Here is an 18,097-nt window from a genome sequence, read left to right as displayed (position 1 = left end):
AACGCTCGGTGCTGTGAGCGTCTTGCCCTCGCAGTCGACCATCATTCAGTACCAAGGGCCAGGTGGAGATGGTCAAAGGCAGCGAGAAACGTCGGGGGTTCTCCGTGATGGCGAGATGGGGCCACTTTGGATTTCGGCCTGATAAGACTGAGTGGGAAAGATCTACGCTGTCAAGGAGTTGCAAAGACCCTGCCTGAGTCTCAATGCGGCCCCAATAGGCGAAGACAGTGGAGATGGAGGAATTGTCTTTGGTGGACCACCATCTGACCGGTATGACTGTCGAAAGGCCCCGAACTATAGGTGTGAAACTGTAGTTGTCATCAATCTCAGAACGGAGGTATCCTTCGAGATGTTGCATTGGAAATATCACCGAGTACGAAAGTCCTAATAAGACTATGCGAGGGGCTCTTGTTGATTCGTCCCCGAGATCATGTGCAGGTTTACTCTACTTCGAAATGCTTTCCGCATTGGACCGAAGATCGTTGGGATAGTCTCCGGCCGCGTCGAATCCAAAGGGAGGAAGGAGCGGGGACCTGAGAGCAGCGGTATGAGGTGATGCGGAGGTGCTCTCGTAAGCCGTGGATGGGCGGCGCGAGATGAGTGAGCGCGCGCTTTCTCGATTTGGACAGTAGGTGGCATGAAGACTCAGCTCCCTTGCGAATATGTTTGTGTGAGAGGTCTGGAGTATCGGGTAAGAAGTCGACCCGGGATGAGGTGAGAACCTTGGTGCCTCAAGCACTACACGACTGCACTGTGGTGAGATTCCGGAATGTAGTGTGAGGGGGAGAGCCGGACCACCGAGTAGCCGGAGACACTAGGCGACAGGTGCGTTGTTGAGCTGGTACGGCTGGCGTACCGTGAAGGATGGGAGCAGTGGTGCTGTTGGGTTGCGGTTGCGACGGTCGAGTTGCTGTGACCCTCGTAAAGGATATAGATCTACGCTGGTGAGAAGTTTGTTTGTTGAAGGCTGTCAGGTTGTTGGAATCCGACTGGACTATTTCGGCGTGTCTGGGAGGATTGGGTGGCCGGGGTACACCTACCTACCTCAGGTAAGGGAGGTAGGAGAGGTAAGCTGTGGACGTTGAAAGTAGGGTTCTCGTAACCCGTTTCGCGGCAGAAATAAGCAGCCTGAGTGGCCAGCGTTCGTTGCGGATGGACTTTGGTTCATCCCAAGCCAGGCCTTGCCTCAGGCCGTACTCTTCTTTCATCCGATCTCAAGTGGCTGTCCCGCGTTGTGGCGGCGCTGCTGTGGAACGTATAACGGCTTGGAAGATTGGTGTTGGCCCCGCGGCATCAGGCGTCGAATGCTCGGAATGCCACGACATTGAGACAGACGATTGTTGTTCGGCCCAGGTCGTGTGCAATAGTGCGTGCTTCGATTCTGTTGCGTACGGCGCTGCTGTGGCCCGATGACCCAGCCGATGCACGAAGTCCAGAAGGGGGGCCGTTTCAGCGCTTTGGGGGTTGCAGAAGCCAACGTACATGGCGACCCTGACAAAGGTAGGTCGCCTAAGACGGGCTTTTCGATCAGGCCGTCTTTGATGTGGGCTTGGTCACCCCGCAGGTGAAGGGCCAAGACTCAGGTGGTCTGCTGTGCGGCAAAGGTCCGGGGTGAGGTGATGGAAACGGCAAATGCTAAGAGCTTCGGTGGATGGGAGAGTGAGCAGCTGGGGGATGTGACGACGAGGTGGGAGAGATGAGGAGTCATGGCGAAGGAAATGGTGGACTGACTGGACGGGCTTGCCTTGTGTGTCAAACAATTGGGGGCAGGAAACGTGGGACGCAGATGATGGCAGAGGCAGGAAACACTGTGAGGGCGCTGCTGCCCAGCGGGTGGAGCAGACAGGACCCCCGGACCCTTCCATGTCAGCGACGGAAAAACGGGACCCGCCGACGAGGGGATCTCCCGAAATAGATCCATGTGCACGGCCCATTGGGGTTAGTCATCAGGGATCAGGGGGCGAGGGCCCTGCTCGACGTCATTGACGGAGATGAGAGTCTGGGGAGCATCACCAAGGTATGCCGGTATGGTGCCTTAAGTGCGCTAAAGAGTTTTAGTGACGCTGAAACGAATTCCTTCCTCCGTTTGAAGATATCTCCTCTCCAATGCTTTCTTTCACAAGAATCGCCAGCTACTGACTCCCCTCCGCCGAGGTGGTGCGGCCGTATCTAGACGGGAGACGGGGGCGAAGGTTTTGTTAGTGTCGGAGGGCACGTTGGTCCATTGTAGGTGTTGGTTTACTCTACTTGAGAAGTTGCACATTGGCTGGATTTCTTCCCGTTCCTCAAAACCTTTCTGCTAAGCACCTGGGTTTTCAATAACAGAACCGAGTCCGAGGAATCCGATGTGCCCCCAAAAGCCCCCCCTAGTCATGCCTGATGATGCTCTGAGTCGAGTTGCATGTACATAGCAGCAGCTCCTTTGGTTGGATGCAGCGGTGATCATGAACACCCAGCATCCAGGGCTGAGGCTGAAGACCTTGGGGGACTATCACATCATGCGGCTCCAAGATGGGCTCTTGCCTTTCTCCATCTGGGTCGGCCGCCGTGACATCGTCAGTTTCTTGAAAGCTTTGGTCCACAGAAGCAGTTGAGTGCATGCGCATGCGGCAACCTTGAAAGCCCCTCCCGTCCCCTTCTGCTTTCCTCCCTTGCTTGCAGAACCGGGGCACGGAGGGGTGCCCAGAAGTCAAGGTTGGCCCTCTTGGCGACTAGGGTATGTTCAGGCAGAAACTTTCTTTCGAGCGTGAGTCCGAATCGTCCACTCGGCGTGAGAGATAATGCAGGGGTGTTTATCGGACGTGGAGGTAACTGAATAATTGAAGGTAAGTTGTTCACTCCGTTGCAATCAATCCATGCTGAAACAAAACGAGAGAAGATTGCTGCAATTCGTGTAATCTGCGGCCTCGCTATGTCTGCTTTTGGGTGATGCTGACATAGCTCGCCTTTGATGCTGAATGAGAACGAAAGTTCTCTTTGCGTTGTTGCAATTGAGTGTGGCTGAACAGGGGCGGAGGGGAAGGGGGTGGCCTGATGCGAGAGACCCACTTCGGACCCGCGACCGGGCTCCGCTTTCTGACCGGCATCGGCACCCGGCGCGGCTGCCTTGGCCACTTCCCGTTGAGGAAGTTGCGGATCACGTAGTAGGTAGGTACTGCTGCACCTCGCCTCTGCGGATTTCGGCCATCAGGCAAATGTTTCTCGAAACTAAAAGCTCGGCTGTCTTTCAGGACAAGATCTTCAATTGCAGTCAATGGCGAAGTAAGGTGCTGCCTGGTCGAGAAACAAACTGGCACACGAAGCGAGCCGTTCGTGGAGTGGGCCCCAGTAGTTTCCTCATTGTGCGACTATCCTGGTGCTCATTGGCTTTCGCGCGGTTAGGCGACAAATCACATCATCGGGAGGAAGCACGCCACACACGTTCTTCTTCCAGGTTTACGTCCTTCTCCGTCTCGCTTGCGAAGGAAGGATTCAGAAAACGGCATGGTATTTACGGTGAATTCTTGGTCACCCGTCATCCATTTTCTGGTTCCTCTTAACACTCTCCAATGTTTCTAACGGGAGCCCTCCTCCCTCGCGAATCGTACCTAATTAGCCAATTCTGGATGGCTGCCCCTCCCGCGCATTTACCACTAGGGGAAAAGCGCGCGATCCTCTCACAACCGTCGTGCTCCTCCCTCTTCCTCCCTGCGCTTGTGAGCGGGAGGAATGAGATACAGCCACGCGGCAATTAGAAACAGAGTCGGGAAAACAGCGCGCCAAAGATAACGCTTATCATCCTCTTGTGGTTCAGGAGCCGAGACTAGGAAGGCCGATTCCGGCACCTGGCGGTGCGTTGGTGAAATATCGGCGGCTCTCATACTAAGGTAAATTGGGTCATCCACATCATCTTGGGCATGTCGAAAATCCCCCAATTCAGTTGCAACGAACTCCTCCGTCTATCTGTGGCGAAGTTTGCGAGACTTCCAGTGCTAGCTAAGAAAACACATAGGTATCTCATAAAGCGTGCAGGGATTGGATCAAGCATTGATAGGCAAAATGCCAAGCAATGGTTTGACTTTGTCACTGCAGTAAAATCAGAGCCTTGGCCAGCGAGAGTTCCATCTCGAGCACGTGGGTGCTAGTAGGAAAGACCCAGTTGTCCAGAAGCTTGTCACTAGAGATCAGCAGAAGCAATGGCCAACCGCCGCCCTTTGTCGGGACTAGACGTATCTTTCATTTTCCACTTTCAAGAAATCTTTCGTCCGGATCTCTGGATGTGAGCTCCGAAAGAACCTTACCTGCCTGCCTGTCTCTTGCTGTACAGCATTGCCGCTATCATCAGCCGCCCGCGCGCCTGCGTCAATCGTATTCCTATCCCGGTTAACAGAGATCGTTTAAGCACATACCGGATTGCCTCTAAACATGAACTGCACCGCCTGCCCTCGGGGAGAACAGCACAGCTCACCGGTTACCGTATCCGTTCCAAAGCTGGCTCTTTCTGCAAGTTCGCTCCCCCAGGATTCCCGAGGTGTAGGTCAGTACCGCCCTTCTTACCTGCCTACCTACATATCCGGTTGCTGACCAGCCCGGCTCGGGTGACGGCGGTGGCGCTCCTTCACTTACATGACTTGGGAATCTCACGGTCAGGACGACCTTCATGATTCATGTGCCCTTCACGTTTAGATAAGCAGTGCTTGGCATCTTGCTTGTTGGATGGCTGATACGATGAATACGATTGACGAGACTACCGCCGTGGCGCACCCTTCTCGATTAGACGCGCCTTCCATCGCTTGCCGTAGGGCTATCAAACGTTAAACTATCGGTATTGGTTCTTCCAATTAGGTGTGCATTAGGTTTACAAGTACGGAATATTATGAAACTCAATTTTCGAAAGTTCCGTATATTTCTATCTTGGGGGTCGTGGTTTGAAGCACACTGTTTTTGGGTCTTAGTTTGGCCTAATTTCCATCTAGCATCTACTCTATTCTATCAGTCACAAAATGGTATTGAATTTCTTCTGGTATGACAAACGGCTTATAGCTTGAGTGTGTATGTTCCATGGCTACAACTCCATAGGCTCACAGAAGATGTGTCTCCCATAACACACAAAGGGAGAAATGAAAAGGAACCAAGCCAAGTACCACACAGAACCCACAAAGGGAAGCGAGTCTTCCCCCACGCCCCGAATCCTTCTCTTCTCTCCCCCACCCCCCCTTCCAAATCCTTCGAATCCTTCCCGTCCAACCATCTCAGTTCTTCTCCTCCGAGAGATCTGACACCGTGTAAGATACGTACTTACTTTACGGAATATGTGCACACCTTACTCAAGATGATCCACTTCCCTCCCGTACGATCCCTACCGCATCCCGCCCCCACCCCCCGGTATCCACAAAACGGATTCGGACCCTTGCTCGCCGACGTTGCACTAGGAATGACTGCATGTCTGTTGCGTTGGGCTGAGTGGCCCGCGGTGCACAGTAAGGTAAACTTTGGGATTTGGATTTCTTGCTGCTGCTGTCTTGAACTATGTCTCCAGCTGCCAAGCCCTACAATCCGTCCAATTCCAACACACAGTTCTGTCTCTGGTTCTCGCCCTTCCTAGCGCCTTTTTCCCTTGGCGCTCCCAGCAGATGGCGAGCCAATGCAACCCTCATTCTTCGCTCCATTTCCAATTTTCGTACCATATTCCTTCCTAGCTGTCCCCCATTCGTTCTGCTTGCTCAGAAAGTAGCACATTGTGTAGGTGAAAGAAAAGAAAGAAAGATAGGATGTGAAAGAAATGTAAGCCCGGAACCTCTTGAACGCCGAATTGTTGTCAATATGCCCAACCCCGCCGAAACCATCTAAGCCATGGAATGTGAAACAGAAGGAGATCAAGAAAAAAAAGGAAGAATGCCTTGCCGGCGAATGAAGGCTGCCTGTCTGCCCGTCTAGTTGGGAGCTATGCAGTGAATAAGGAAGAAGCTGTTGAAGACACGGTCCCGTTCCAAGGGACCCCCAAATGAAATCGATCCTGTACAAGGGAGTAAGGGGGTGTGTTGTCTGGCTCGCTCCCCTTAAGCCCAATGCAAGAAATACCAAGAAAATGGCAAGGGGAGTAAAGAAAAGAAAACCATTCTTCATCAAGTCATGAGAAAAGACGAAACAAGAAAGATGGAAAGGCATACGGATACTTCCAACGCATCACATCCTCCCCATCATTTCTTGAAATAGTTGTAAAACATGGCGTCCATGTCGCTCCCCACCGCGGCCGCTGCCGCAGTCATCCCCGCATCGTGACCGCCGCCACCACCACCCATGTCGTTCACAGACGGCCACTCCCAGTTGGCCGCCGCCCCCATGTCAAAGTCGACGAGCATCTGCCCGCCGCTGTGGTCAGGGAACCAGCCCGCCGCGCCAGCCTGGCAGTCCACCAGGTCCGCGAGCGTGAGGTGGTGATCCCCCGTCGGGGCCCCCAGCGCCGCGGGGTCCATGACGTGAGCGAACAGCTCGTCTGCGGCGCGCCAGTCATGCTGTTGCTGTTGCTGTTGGTGCTTGTTGTGACTGTGACTGTCTCCGGGGCTGAAAGGGTTGAACGGGGTCGCGAGCTCGCTCGTCGAGGTCATGGAGTCGTCCGCGGACGAAGACGACGAGACGGACGGCATCATGGACGTGTCCATGGGGCTGATGAAGGACGAGGCCGAGTCCACGGCCGTCGGGGCCCCCGAGAACGGGTGGTCGTGGTGATGCTGGGGCGGGGTATGCGGGAGGGAGGAGTTGCGGCGCGACATGGAGTGCGTCGTGGTGGACGAGGAAGATGCGTACGAGTCGGAGCGCGTGTGGTGGCTGATGCTGATCGGGATGCTCATGCCGCTCCCCGTGCTGTTCCTGTTGCTCTTGCTGCTGCTTCTGCTAACGTTGCCGCCGAACGCGCGCATGACGGCCTTGAGGTGCTTCTTGATGGCGCGGACCTGACCGCCGGGGGAGAGGAAGTCGGAGGCCGCGATACCTAGGAGGCGGGATGCCAGGGCTTCGAGGCGGCCTTCGTAGACGGCAATCATTTGCGGCTCCATGTTGAGGACGCCGGCTTGCTTTTGCGCGTAGATGAAGGAGAGGCCACGGGCGCAGGTGTCTAGTGCTAGGCAGAAGACGTCGGGGAAAGAGTTTTTGCTTTGTGCGGGCATGATGACGGGGCCTTCTTGCGATGTCTGCTCCGCGATCTGAAGCATGATTCCCACGAGCTCCTGCGCTGAGCCGATGAAGCGCTCGACGGTCTCGGCCGTGAGGGAAAAGGGCTCTGCCGGAGGCGGGGCGCCGGGGAGAATGGCCGGGAAGAGGAGGTGGATGGCCATGGTGTGGTACACTGACAGCACGAGGGAGCGGGAGGGCGCGTGGGCAACCTGGCGGTTGAGGAGGTGGATGCTCTCCATCAGGACACGGTAGACCTCGCGGCAGACGCACTCCATATCCTGGGGCGTGCTGCCCTGCTGGATGCGCTGGAGTGCGAGCAGGGGCGCCTCCTGCCAGAAGTTGGTGCTAACCGTCTCGTTGGGGTCGGGCTCCTGCGGGTAGAGGGCGAAGATGTAGGCCGTGATGGAGGCGATGTGGGCGAGAGGCCACATCTCCTTGATCATGCTCTTCTGCTTCTGCAGCGTGGAGAAGTTGTCTGAGACCTCGTCCAGACGCATCAGCACGGACGAGGTCTCGTCAACGGGAAGGAAGATGGAGGTGAGGCTCGTTGGGAGGAGCTGCGAGAAGTGGGTGCCCATTTGCAAAAAGGTCCAGAGGGTGAGGGTGTAGGTCGTCCAGTAGAGGTAGGCGACGATCTCCTTTTCGACCTCGCAGACGTCGATGCCGTTGATGCGGCTCGTCGTCAGGGGCGCCGAGGAAGCCGAAATGGTGTCCTTGATCTCGGTCGCCAGGCGGCCGGAGAGACCGATGTAGCACGTGGCGCGCTTGATCTGCCCTTGGCAGAGGCTGTTCCAGCCGAGGAGCATGAGGACCTGTGCCGTGCTGATGCCGGGGAGAGAGATGCCGGCGCCGGGCATGCCCGGTTGGCTGACCCGGGTCGAGATGGGACGGTTCTGGAGTTGAGCTGAGGCCCACCGGAGGAGGACGTGTCCTCGTGCCATGGCAACTTCGTCACCGAGAGAGAAGGAGGCGTCGGCGAGGATCACTGCCAGAAGGACCTCGTCGTGTGTGCCGTCTCTCAGTTCGCGAAGAAGAAGGGTCTTGGAAACGAGGAAGGAGAGAGGGTGGACGCTGTACCACACGTCGACCAGCTGTCCAATCTGTCGAGTGCCGTAGTCGGTCAAGGGGCTTGGTCCTGTCGGTGTTGTATCGAACATTGATGGTGTGGCGTCGCTCGCGAGTCCTGTGAGATAGAATCTACCGCCGCCCTGTTCCATGAAGATGGACCCCAACCCGCCAAACTTATCAACTACAAGACCGACTAAGTCGTGAGTGAGAAGCTGCAAGATGCCGGTGTACTTGAGTCAAGTTAGCTTCGTGCAATCCAGAAGGGAGTCTTGGACCCATACCTTGACATCCCGATGACTAAACTTCGAGTTGACAACATTCTCGCTACGATCCTGTAAAGTCAAGCGCAGAGTCTGGTTGTACGCCGATATCCTCTCCTGCCACGGGTTCGACTTGGGTCCAGGCGTCGGGTTCTCGCCAAAGTTTTCGATAAACATGCTGTTGAGCATGGTAGCCACGTCTTCGCCGCCGCCCATGAGGGCCACGGGCGCCGCACCACCGGTACCCTCCATCTGTGCAGGCTCCTCCATAATGGTCGTGGAATGCGGCGAACCACCCGTTGAGGCTCGCTGGCGCTGTTGTACAGGGACGCCGGTGCTGTCGCCGCCGGTGCTGTTGTTTCTGCTCATGTCTTGGGATACGGTGCGGGTCTTTGGCGGCCGCGAGTCCCAGTCGTAGACGCAGTCGACATTTTGCTTGCGGCAGGCTTCGCAGATGGTCTCGTTGCTGCACTTGATCTTGCGTGCGCGGCAGAAGCTGCAGCTCTTGCGGAGCGGGTGTCGGGATGTGAGAGACATGATGGGGTATAGTTGTCTAGGTTTTGGGAGTTGATAAAGAAAGAGGGAAACGATATTATACAATACACATTGGTTCTATTTGTACAATAGTATATCGATACCAATGCAGGAGGAAAGCGAGAGATAGACGGTGGGTTATTGGGTTGAGCCGCCGCCGACTACGATTGGTGGTAGTCTGGATAGATGAGGGAGGCTTGAAAGGCTTGAAGTAGAAATGAGGGAGTCTTGAAAAGCTGCGTCACTCGTCTTCTTCAACCCTTTCGTCTGCAGTGGCAAAGTCTGATACCAACATGGTCCATTGTCGTGGTTGGTGGTTTCTTTGAGATGTTATAACTTCAGTCTGCAGCGTAAGCCAGTGTTGGAATAAGATGAGACGAGGCAAGGTACCGTTGAAGGATGCAAACTGGGGTTAGAATGCACAGTGTCGGGGAGGCTTCGAGGGGGGTGAACAGTCAACGGAGGAGGTGTTGATGTAAGAAGGGGGGTGTTTTGTGGTTGACCATGGGGTGCGACTTTGGGAAACTGACAATGTACATGTAAATTTTACTCCCATCAGCAAAAGCCCATCAGGTTTGGACATTGTGTGGTTGTGGTTGTGGGACGGGCTTTTCGACTTCGCACATGTTTACATGTACCCGACTTACTCTGCCTCAATCTTACTAGTCTTGGGGGCCAAAAGTCGGCAACTCGAGTCCGACTCCAAGACGAGTTAGCCGACCTTGTCGCGCTTGCTGCGCCGCCCTCAAGTTATGCAAGAAGCTGCACAACAACAACAAGCGCGGAGGTACACGACTACTTTGAGGCAGCGACAAGAGTCCTTTTGCAACTGCGTGTATTCACGGGTAGTCCTGCAAGTCAAAGTCGTTATCCAGCCAGAATAGTCCTAGTGTAACTGAAACCCTTGCCCCTCGAACGATATCCCTGTTCCCCCCCACGCAGCGCGAAAGACAAGAAAAGACCGACTTTGTGAGCCCGCCCGTGGCTGTGTGTCTTGTCTTTCCCCTCCAGGCACCCGCTGAATCCGATCCAACAGCTATTCGTAATAGAACTTTCGGGCGATTACTCCAGAATGAGTGAAACATCAATCTTGAACAACTGCATTCCCAAAAGAGATAGACCCATACGAGCTAGGCAGAATAATAAACGTTCTTCTCTCACTCATGTCTTTGTCGATGCAAAGTCTAAATGTGGTACAGTGGGTTGGAACCCATACAGAAACTCGAGAAACCATAGCCAGGCGCCGCCGGGCAGAAAAGCATAGATCAACCACCGCAGCAACGGTCCAATGCCGTAGGGTAGAAAGGCTCCGTGTAGTAGAATAAAGCGGAAACTGAACTTGACCACTTCTTTTGCCCTCTTTTCTCGCATCTGGCTGTACTTTTGGAGGATTGGTTCTACTTTCTGCTCCAAAGACCCTCGATTTTCCTGGATCAAGCTAGCCAGAACCGCCGCATCTTCAATTCTGCGTTTGGAAACACCTCGGATTAGCATCTTCAATCACATTCGCGTCTCAATCTCGATCTCAAGCATGGGGAAACTCACGCTAGGTTTCCGCCCTGGCCACTGTTCAAGAAAGTTGCCAAAAGTCAGTAAAATGCCGTTGGAACTAGGGAGAGGAATGATTGGGAAAGCCTTTCCCGGGGGAGCAGCCCCAAGCTAGATGCTTAGCTTCCAGACTAGACTCCGTGATCTGCAACGGAGGGATTTTGAGAGGGGCGCGCGCGTTTCCGCAAATACGTACAAGGCACTGGTCATGCTGTGCGCGGCTGTTGGAACCAGTCAGCGGGTTCAATCCTCCATCACAAACAACCTTTGATGAGAAAGGTCATGGAATGATAGGGAAGACAGAAGAGGAAGAACTTACAGTCGCCGATAAGACAGACTCTGCCTCGGGCCATTGAAGGGAACTCAACTTCTTGGAACATATTGCAGGCAAGGATACGCTCGTTCTTTTCGACAACTAGAACAATAACACGTCAGATTTGGGCGTTCCTTCAAGCCACCCGGCAATGTCGTCAGCGAAATGGGAGGGATTCAGCTCTCTGACTTACTATCTCTAAACTCTCCTTTCTCCGCGAACGGGTGGAACTTGTCTCCGTAAACTGAATTGATGGTGTCTTCGTCACAGTTGCTCCAGATAGACCGATCATTATCAACCTTCTCGTCGGTTTTCTGTTTCGTTGCCAAGATTAGCTGAGGGTCACCCCTACCGGCATGCGCAGGAGTACGGAGGACTTTTCGTACCGTGACGCCGATGAACCATTGTCGGTTGTCGGGGCATGGCCAAGTTGTGAGAGTCGAGTTTTCGTAGAGCATCCAGTTGGCGACACCGAGGTCCTGAGTGCTAAGATGCTCCAGCGGAGCGGTGATGCCACTCATGTGGACACGCCCTGTAAACTTGATGGTGTTGGCCTCCTTGAGGCCAGCGTCTCGAGCCAGGCATCTCCGGATAACAGACCGTATCCCATCAGCACCGACAACGACGTGAGCCCGGAACTCTTTCCCCTCGTCAGAGAACACCCTGACGAAGGACTCGCTCGGATCGTCAATGACATCAACAATCTTTGTGCCGAACTGCACGACATCATCGCCTCCCGCAGCATCAAAGAGTAGTCTGTGAAAGTGGTGACGCTCCAAGGACATGACCGGATACCCGAACTTGACCTCGCAGCCCGCCCAGTCCACCGTATTCCAGAGCTTATTACCGCGCCAGATTTGCACTTTCCGCAGCTTCTGGCCCGCTTCCAGCACTTTCTCATACACGCCGAGTTGATCGAGCATGCGGAGGCCGTTGGGCGAGAGCGAAATGCCCGCGCCGACGGGGCGCAGCACGTCGCTTCGCTCGAGGACCTTGCACGAGATGTCGAGGCGCGAGAGGATGGCTGCCAGCGTGAGACCGCCGATGCCGGCACCGACGATGAGGACCTCGGCGTCGACTGGAGATGATGACATGGTTGAGAATGGGGAAGGATGCGGGACTTAGGTATGTAACGTTCCCCCTCGAGAGGATGATGATGATGTCTGAGTTGCCTGTTTGGCGCTTCCCCGATAGTGTCGGGCCGAACGAAGGATGATGGGTTTCTATATGAGCAGTGGAGTTCCATCGGTTTTCATGGCAGTTGAGAGGCGTCTTATGTATTATTCACTCAACGTGTCTCGAAAGATCGCGGTGAGATCCAATCATAGGATAGAGACGCCACTGTTTATCCGCGTTCCTTCGGCATTCAACTACCCAGGTGCCCCGGCCGTCTTGGAGCGGAATAATCGACGAAAAAGATGGGCTAAGAGCTAAGACGAAAGGTTTTAAGGCTTAGGCCGGCCGGGTCTGTTCTTTATTAGACTTGGTGGACTGCGATGTGGATTCCGGCTCCGGGGGCTGTGCCGCACCGTTCCGGACAGGACTTCAGCGGCGGCCGGTCCGTTAGTTCGAGGGGTACGCGGAGGTGCTGGGGAACACGTAAATATCAAAACAGGCATTAAGTCATGTTCTTCAACTCTCGTGCCGGAAACTGCTAAGAGTGCCGCATCACACTAGTGACGAAATTCCCTAATCAAACGAGCTTGGAAATTCCCCATTTTACTGGAGATTAAAATTCCCCTGCTGCCTTGATTACTTCTGTTCTGATTTTAGTCTACTTGCCCTAGAAATTGACGATGCTAAACCAAACAACTCTCGAGTCCGGTCCTGGTAAGTCATATATGATCAGATATAGCAGTACATTCAAAAGAACCTCTTTGTAGCAATAGCAGTCAGGTTTGCCTCGAGTCTCATTAATCGCTTTAGACACCTCTCAACTACTTCCTTGAGGGGTTCCAGGTGTCAAACACGACTCTCCATCGCAACTTCAACCAATTTCTTGTGCTGCGACAATGTTTTCCTACTCAAATATCTTAATCTACCAAACCATTGCTATTTCCAAGAGACACTGAATTGTTTACTTAGCGCTGTCGCTTTTCGTGGTTGTAGAGGCGTTAGGAGGATGAGGCAGTGCTCCAGCAAGCGGCACAGTGACTGCGAACTTCGATGGAAAGCCACTGATGATTATGGTTACAGTGATCATTCTAAACCGAAGGAACTTTGTAATAATTCGAAAACAACGCCGTATTCCGTAAGGCAATGTACACGAACATTGGAGATCAACTTAGGGGATGGGAAAGCCAGCCCCCCAGGAACCCAAAAAGGCGACTCCCGTTCGGGGCCGGGCCGGGATCCACTCTTTCCGGATAGATTCCCACATGGATCCGGCAGTTCCGAAATTAGAAACAGTCGGTGCCTGCTCGCTTCTTGAATAAGCCCCAATGCCGCTTTGAGCAGAGATCTCCCTCAAGCCACCAGGAATCTCCCAGATACACTGCTGTGTAGGGGCATGCACGATCCATCCTTGAGGAAACGACCAAGATATCGCGAAAAGAACAACCCGTTTCTGAGTATTATTGGGTCACACCTCTACAAATCTGGATATTCTACGCCGTTACTCCACAAATATGCTTTCTAGCACTCACTCCCACGCGAGACCCGAGGGTTCGATTCATTAGTCCTGAGGTGACCCCATGGCCTTCAGGAGTACCTTATGCCGAGGGCCTGACTTCGTCAATCCCACGAGCAGTCGAATATGACACAGACTGGATTGCCTACCACTGGATCTCAGCGATACCGACCTGAAGGGTCTCAAAGTTCTGGAGCAACCGTTAGTACCACGGACATCGTCACTGACGGAATAATATGGCGAAACATACCATAATAGCGACCTTGTCCTTGAAGAACGTCTCGCCAAAGTTTCCAATGAACCTGTCGCCGGTCGCCATGGCGCGCACATTCAGAGCGCACCTCCCGTCCGGCAGCGTCTCGACGTAGTGCTTCGGCGTGTTGGTCCAGACCTTGTCGTGTCCAGCAAACTTGTAGCTCACGGTGGGGAACGAGGCGACGTTGCCGCAGTCGACGGAGTACATGGACTGGTTGCCGTTATTGATGATGGTGGGGTCCTCGAGCGTGAGCGGCTGGCCGCCCGTCAGGTTGACGAGCTTGTCGTACGCGTTGGGGGTCAGTGGGATGCCGCGCCCGTACGAGGCGTGGTCGAAGATGGAAGCTTTGCCCGAGCTGTTGGACGTGGGTTCCGTGGGCTGCAGCTCGTCGCCGATCCAGAGCGAGTCGAGGGGCGTGGCCCAGTAGTTGTACAAACCCGGAGAGTACTCAAAGGCAAGCGTGTTGACGTCGGGGAAGACGTAGTTTGCGTACCAGTAAATCTCGCTGTCCTTGACGACCTGGTCCATGATGCCGCCAAAGGACTGGAGGCCGTCGCTGCCACCGCAGGTGGGTTTCATGGACTCTTCGTAGCAGTAGACGAAGCTGATGGTCGGGTTCTTCCATTGGCCGGCCTTCCACTGCTGGTAGAATGGCGACTGGAAAGAAGCTGGAAACGAGTCAGTTCAAAGTGTCATATGAGAAGCTTCATCTACAACTCTTGATCGCGTACCATTGTCACCCTTGAAAACAGGAGAGAGACCCAAAACTCCAGTGAAGGGGTACGGGAAAGCAGAGAGATCAAAGTTGGTATCAGAGAACTGCATGATGGAGTTTGAAGTCACCGGGCCGATCTGGACAGCATCTTGCGCATAGTCTACCGTGAGAGGCTCCCAGAAGAAGAAGTGGTTGGGCAGCCAAGTGCGGCTAGGAAAACGCTTAGATGCGTCTCGGTGAGATGTCGACTTGGCCGGGTCGTAGTAGAGCTGCTGCGCGTTGAGGCAGGCCGCGGGGTCGTTTTCTTCTCCGTAGCACTTGGGCGAGAGGATGTACTGGCTGATCCAGGTCCAGTCCACAAAGATGGGGATTTCCTGAGGAGGGTTACCGATTTTCTGGTGGGAGAGGAAACCGAACTGGTTCCAGGTGAGTTGCATATCGAAACGATCGGCGGCCCAGCTGCGAGGGGCCCTCATCTTGCCTGCTTCAGTAGAGCCGGCCAAGAGTGGCAGCAGTACTGCAAACTTGGAGAGCTGCATCTTGTCGATGTTATGGGATGGATCTCGGAGCAAGCGCTTGGCAGGAGGATGAAGGTCTATTACGAGAAATGGGTGAGGGAAAGGAGTGAGCTGATGAGTTTGAAAATGCCACAAGACTGCGATCAGGTCCTCCTTCTTAAGCATTTCCTCTCTTCGGAGGTGGTCCCGAGGAAGTCTGGCAGTCAGCGTGGCCCTGATCTCCGTTTCCGTCCCCTCTCGGAGGCTTCAGTGTCATTGAACAAAACTCCAATTCGGGAGAACAAGAAGGTTTATTTTTGCGGAGTGACTAGTGGCCAAGCCACACTTGGTCTCCGTGAGATCGACAGCACTCGTCTTGCATCTCGTCTGGGTTCTCCATGTCTCTTTGTTTTGAATGTGAGTGAAGCCTAACGACATATGTGCGGTCAGAATCATGGGGACGAAGGAAGAAATGAACAGGAGTAGTAAACGACTTCACCAAAGTTGCCGCATACCCGACAATCTGGGACGAGGTTCCACTGCCGGAGACACACCCCCGCATCTCTTTCGAGACTACTGTTGTTGTCGCGATGTCGTCATGGTAGCACACGACATCAAACAGGAACCCCTACCACGGATCTCGATCCAATCTAGCTGTCAACGCTCGTGTGCGTCGCGCTCATGAAGTTTTCCGAAGACCGATGCCATGGTTAACTTCATCAACGCAGGACACTAAGGAGCATCTGGGGAACAGCCTTCTGTCGTTTCAACGGCTGCGGATCAATCACTCGCCACGCGCTGGCCCTCCTAGTCACCGCCGTGGTCGTCCAGTGTTCCATGGAGAACCTCCGGTGACTCTAAAGGAGAAGCGGATGGCGCCTGGAAGTGGTCCTTTGGGTATCCGTGCCATCTCCTTAGCATCTTTTGTTACTATCGGAGCGGTTCCACGCTTCAAGGCTACGAGATGAATCTTCTCTGGAACACCATCCAACACGGCTGGAGGCTGACATCGTCATCTCGGTCGTGAGAGTTCATCGCCACTTTGCATCACGGTTTGCAACTTTTTGCCATCACAGATTCAGTTTGCAATGTTCGATATAAGACTTGGTCTTCGAGGAGGCTGAAAAGTGCTTCCAGAAGGTCATCAACAAGCTTCTCGGCGCATTCGGTCGTCAAAGGTTCTCGTGAGCATCTCGCCGGTTGACCGGCCTCATTCAAAATCAAAAGATATTTTACTTTTACTCACCAAAGCCCAGCTTTTTGCCAAGACTAATTACTCTCTGCTTTCGCTAAGATCACGACAACTACCGTCTCTTACTCATCTCATCATATTACTTACATTTATCCGCATCGCTATTACCAACATGGAGGTCATCACTCTTCTCCAAGGAGACGAAGACTCCCACCTTACACCATTTTTCATGTGCCACGCCATCTCAGGGCTCGCACTACCCTTTCTCCGCCTCGAAGCTCTTAGCGAAGACGATGAGAGGCCAGTATACGGCATTACTTCCCCTATGCATTGCCCTGGAGGCGATGACTTTGAATTTCCCGAAACATTGCGAGATCTCGCTGCACTCTACGTCGAGAAGATCAAAGAAGTCCAGCCAATGGGCCCTTACTTATTAGGAGGATGGTCAATGGGCGGTATGATCGCCATGAACATGGCTATGGTTCTGCGCGACCAGGGAGAAAAGGTTACAAAGGTAATCATGCTCGACTCGGCCAACCCAGAGACCTTCCCCTCGTTCCCCAGCGCCAAGGATCACCGCTCTCTCACCCACCTCACCTTTACCAGGACCGTTGCTGCCGACATCAGACTGATGGACGCCGACTGTTCTCCCATCGGGTCGCCCGTCATCAGCGAGAGCGAGTTCGGAGACTACCTGACCCCTAGCGAGAACCGAACGAGTACATGGGGAACCTTTACAACAGAGGTCTCATACTCCAGCAGCACTTCGAGCGATTACGAAGACGATAGCCCGGCTTGGTCCCCGAGTACTCCTGGGTCACCAGCTTGCAGCAGTGACGCCGGATCAGAATACTGCCCCGAGCAAAATCGAATGCTGGAAGACTTTCCTACCGAGGATCAAATCGACGCCGAGATCCTGACAGCAGCCCACAACCTCGAGGTCGCCAAACACGAAGATGGAGAAGAAGGCGACGAGGACGAAGAATTGGACGACGACAACGAGCCGGATCAGGTCCGCGACTTTCTACAAAAGATCAAGAAGCACATCCACAAAGGCCTCGGTCTCATATCGACCGTCGAGCCGGGCCAGTTACTCCCCAAAGACGGCGTCTCCGACTTCCACACCGTCCTCATCAAGTGCAAGCCCGACCCGTTCGACGACCCCAACCTGACCCAGCGTGAGCGCGAGGGCGTCATCTTTGTCCGCTCCGTCATGCGCGAGAAGGCCATGTGCTGGGAGGCGGACAAGTTTGCCAAGTTTGAGACGGTGCCCTTCAGCGGCGATCACGATGGCGCGTTCGAGCCACAGCACGTGGGCGAGCTGAGCGGTATTTTCAGAAAGTGTTTGCAGGGTCTGGCATGATCATGGCATTTTGGAGATTGCCTTCCTGGTTGAAGTCCTGGCGGCTTCATTACTTGTTTTTGTTTACTGTTGGAATTTGTGCTTTAAGGCGCGCATGCATTGAAAGCGATGGATGGCAATGTGATTTACGGTGTTATTGGCGGCATCATTGAGGGCGTTTGGAGTTGATTTCATCTACGGGTCGAATTGTATTGGTGCGTCGGTAAATTAGACATATCTTAGGCATTTACTCTAGTAGCTCACAAAACTGCATTAACTTTATCCTGAAGCTATTCATAATGCTCAACATCACCATCATTACCGTGCGTGTAGGAATTCGGGGAGCAAGTCATCTTTCTAAAACGTGTTTCTTTTTTTCATGCCTCATTGACGTAGTCCTCATCTTAGCTCCTAGCGGCGGGGCAGTTGATGGGATTATATGGCTTGGCGGCTGCGCAACAAGGCTTGGTCGAAGCATTGCGAATCTCGATCGGAAGGAGGAGCCAGCAGAAAGTAAACAACGAACGTCCAAAAGAGCTGCAGTCTTTGTTTACATTCTCCATCTCCGTGCCCCTCTCCGACATATTGCTT

General features: G+C 53.9%; 6 protein-coding genes across 6 annotated transcripts; 2 read left to right on the top strand and 4 right to left on the bottom strand.

Annotated features, from left to right (window-relative positions):
- Nucleotides 1-2,366: 2,366 nt before the first annotated feature.
- On the bottom strand, nt 2,367-3,485 carry CPAR01_15432 (uncharacterized protein; the record flags this gene model as incomplete). Its single annotated transcript, XM_060499681.1, has 3 exons — nt 2,367-2,711; nt 2,937-3,273; nt 3,421-3,485. 3 exons carry the CDS (start codon nt 3,483-3,485, stop codon nt 2,367-2,369), a joined length of 747 nt encoding a protein of 248 aa, XP_060341681.1.
- A 2,694-nt stretch (nt 3,486-6,179) lies between these two features.
- On the bottom strand, nt 6,180-9,017 carry CPAR01_15431 (uncharacterized protein; the record flags this gene model as incomplete). The annotated part of the gene is made up of 2 exons (XM_060499680.1): nt 6,180-8,450; nt 8,502-9,017. The coding sequence occupies 2 exons, from the start codon at nt 9,015-9,017 to the stop codon at nt 6,180-6,182; spliced, it is 2,787 nt and encodes a 928-aa protein (XP_060341680.1).
- Nucleotides 9,018-10,175: 1,158 nt separating this feature from the next.
- On the bottom strand, nt 10,176-11,969 carry CPAR01_15430 (uncharacterized protein; the record flags this gene model as incomplete). Its single annotated transcript, XM_060499679.1, has 5 exons — nt 10,176-10,479; nt 10,560-10,580; nt 10,759-10,783; nt 10,882-10,977; nt 11,069-11,969. The coding sequence occupies 5 exons, from the start codon at nt 11,967-11,969 to the stop codon at nt 10,176-10,178; spliced, it is 1,347 nt and encodes a 448-aa protein (XP_060341679.1).
- Nucleotides 11,970-13,649: 1,680 nt separating this feature from the next.
- CPAR01_15429 (uncharacterized protein) lies at nt 13,650-15,014 on the bottom strand (the record flags this gene model as incomplete). The annotated part of the gene is made up of 3 exons (XM_060499678.1): nt 13,650-13,694; nt 13,755-14,428; nt 14,492-15,014. The coding sequence occupies 3 exons, from the start codon at nt 15,012-15,014 to the stop codon at nt 13,650-13,652; spliced, it is 1,242 nt and encodes a 413-aa protein (XP_060341678.1).
- A 659-nt stretch (nt 15,015-15,673) lies between these two features.
- CPAR01_15428 (uncharacterized protein) lies at nt 15,674-15,940 on the top strand (the record flags this gene model as incomplete). The annotated part of the gene is made up of 1 exon (XM_060499677.1): nt 15,674-15,940. The coding sequence occupies one exon, from the start codon at nt 15,674-15,676 to the stop codon at nt 15,938-15,940; it is 267 nt and encodes an 88-aa protein (XP_060341677.1).
- A 396-nt stretch (nt 15,941-16,336) lies between these two features.
- On the top strand, nt 16,337-17,527 carry CPAR01_15427 (uncharacterized protein; the record flags this gene model as incomplete). The annotated part of the gene is made up of 1 exon (XM_060499676.1): nt 16,337-17,527. One exon carries the CDS (start codon nt 16,337-16,339, stop codon nt 17,525-17,527), a length of 1,191 nt encoding a protein of 396 aa, XP_060341676.1.
- Nucleotides 17,528-18,097: the final 570 nt, after the last annotated feature.

The sequence above is a fragment of the Colletotrichum paranaense genome (assembly GCF_030867605.1).
Source record: "Colletotrichum paranaense strain IMI 384185 chromosome Unknown Scaffold_19.1, whole genome shotgun sequence".
Lineage (NCBI taxonomy): Eukaryota > Fungi > Ascomycota > Sordariomycetes > Glomerellales > Glomerellaceae > Colletotrichum > Colletotrichum paranaense.
This window is presented reverse-complemented; position numbering and strand designations above follow the sequence as displayed.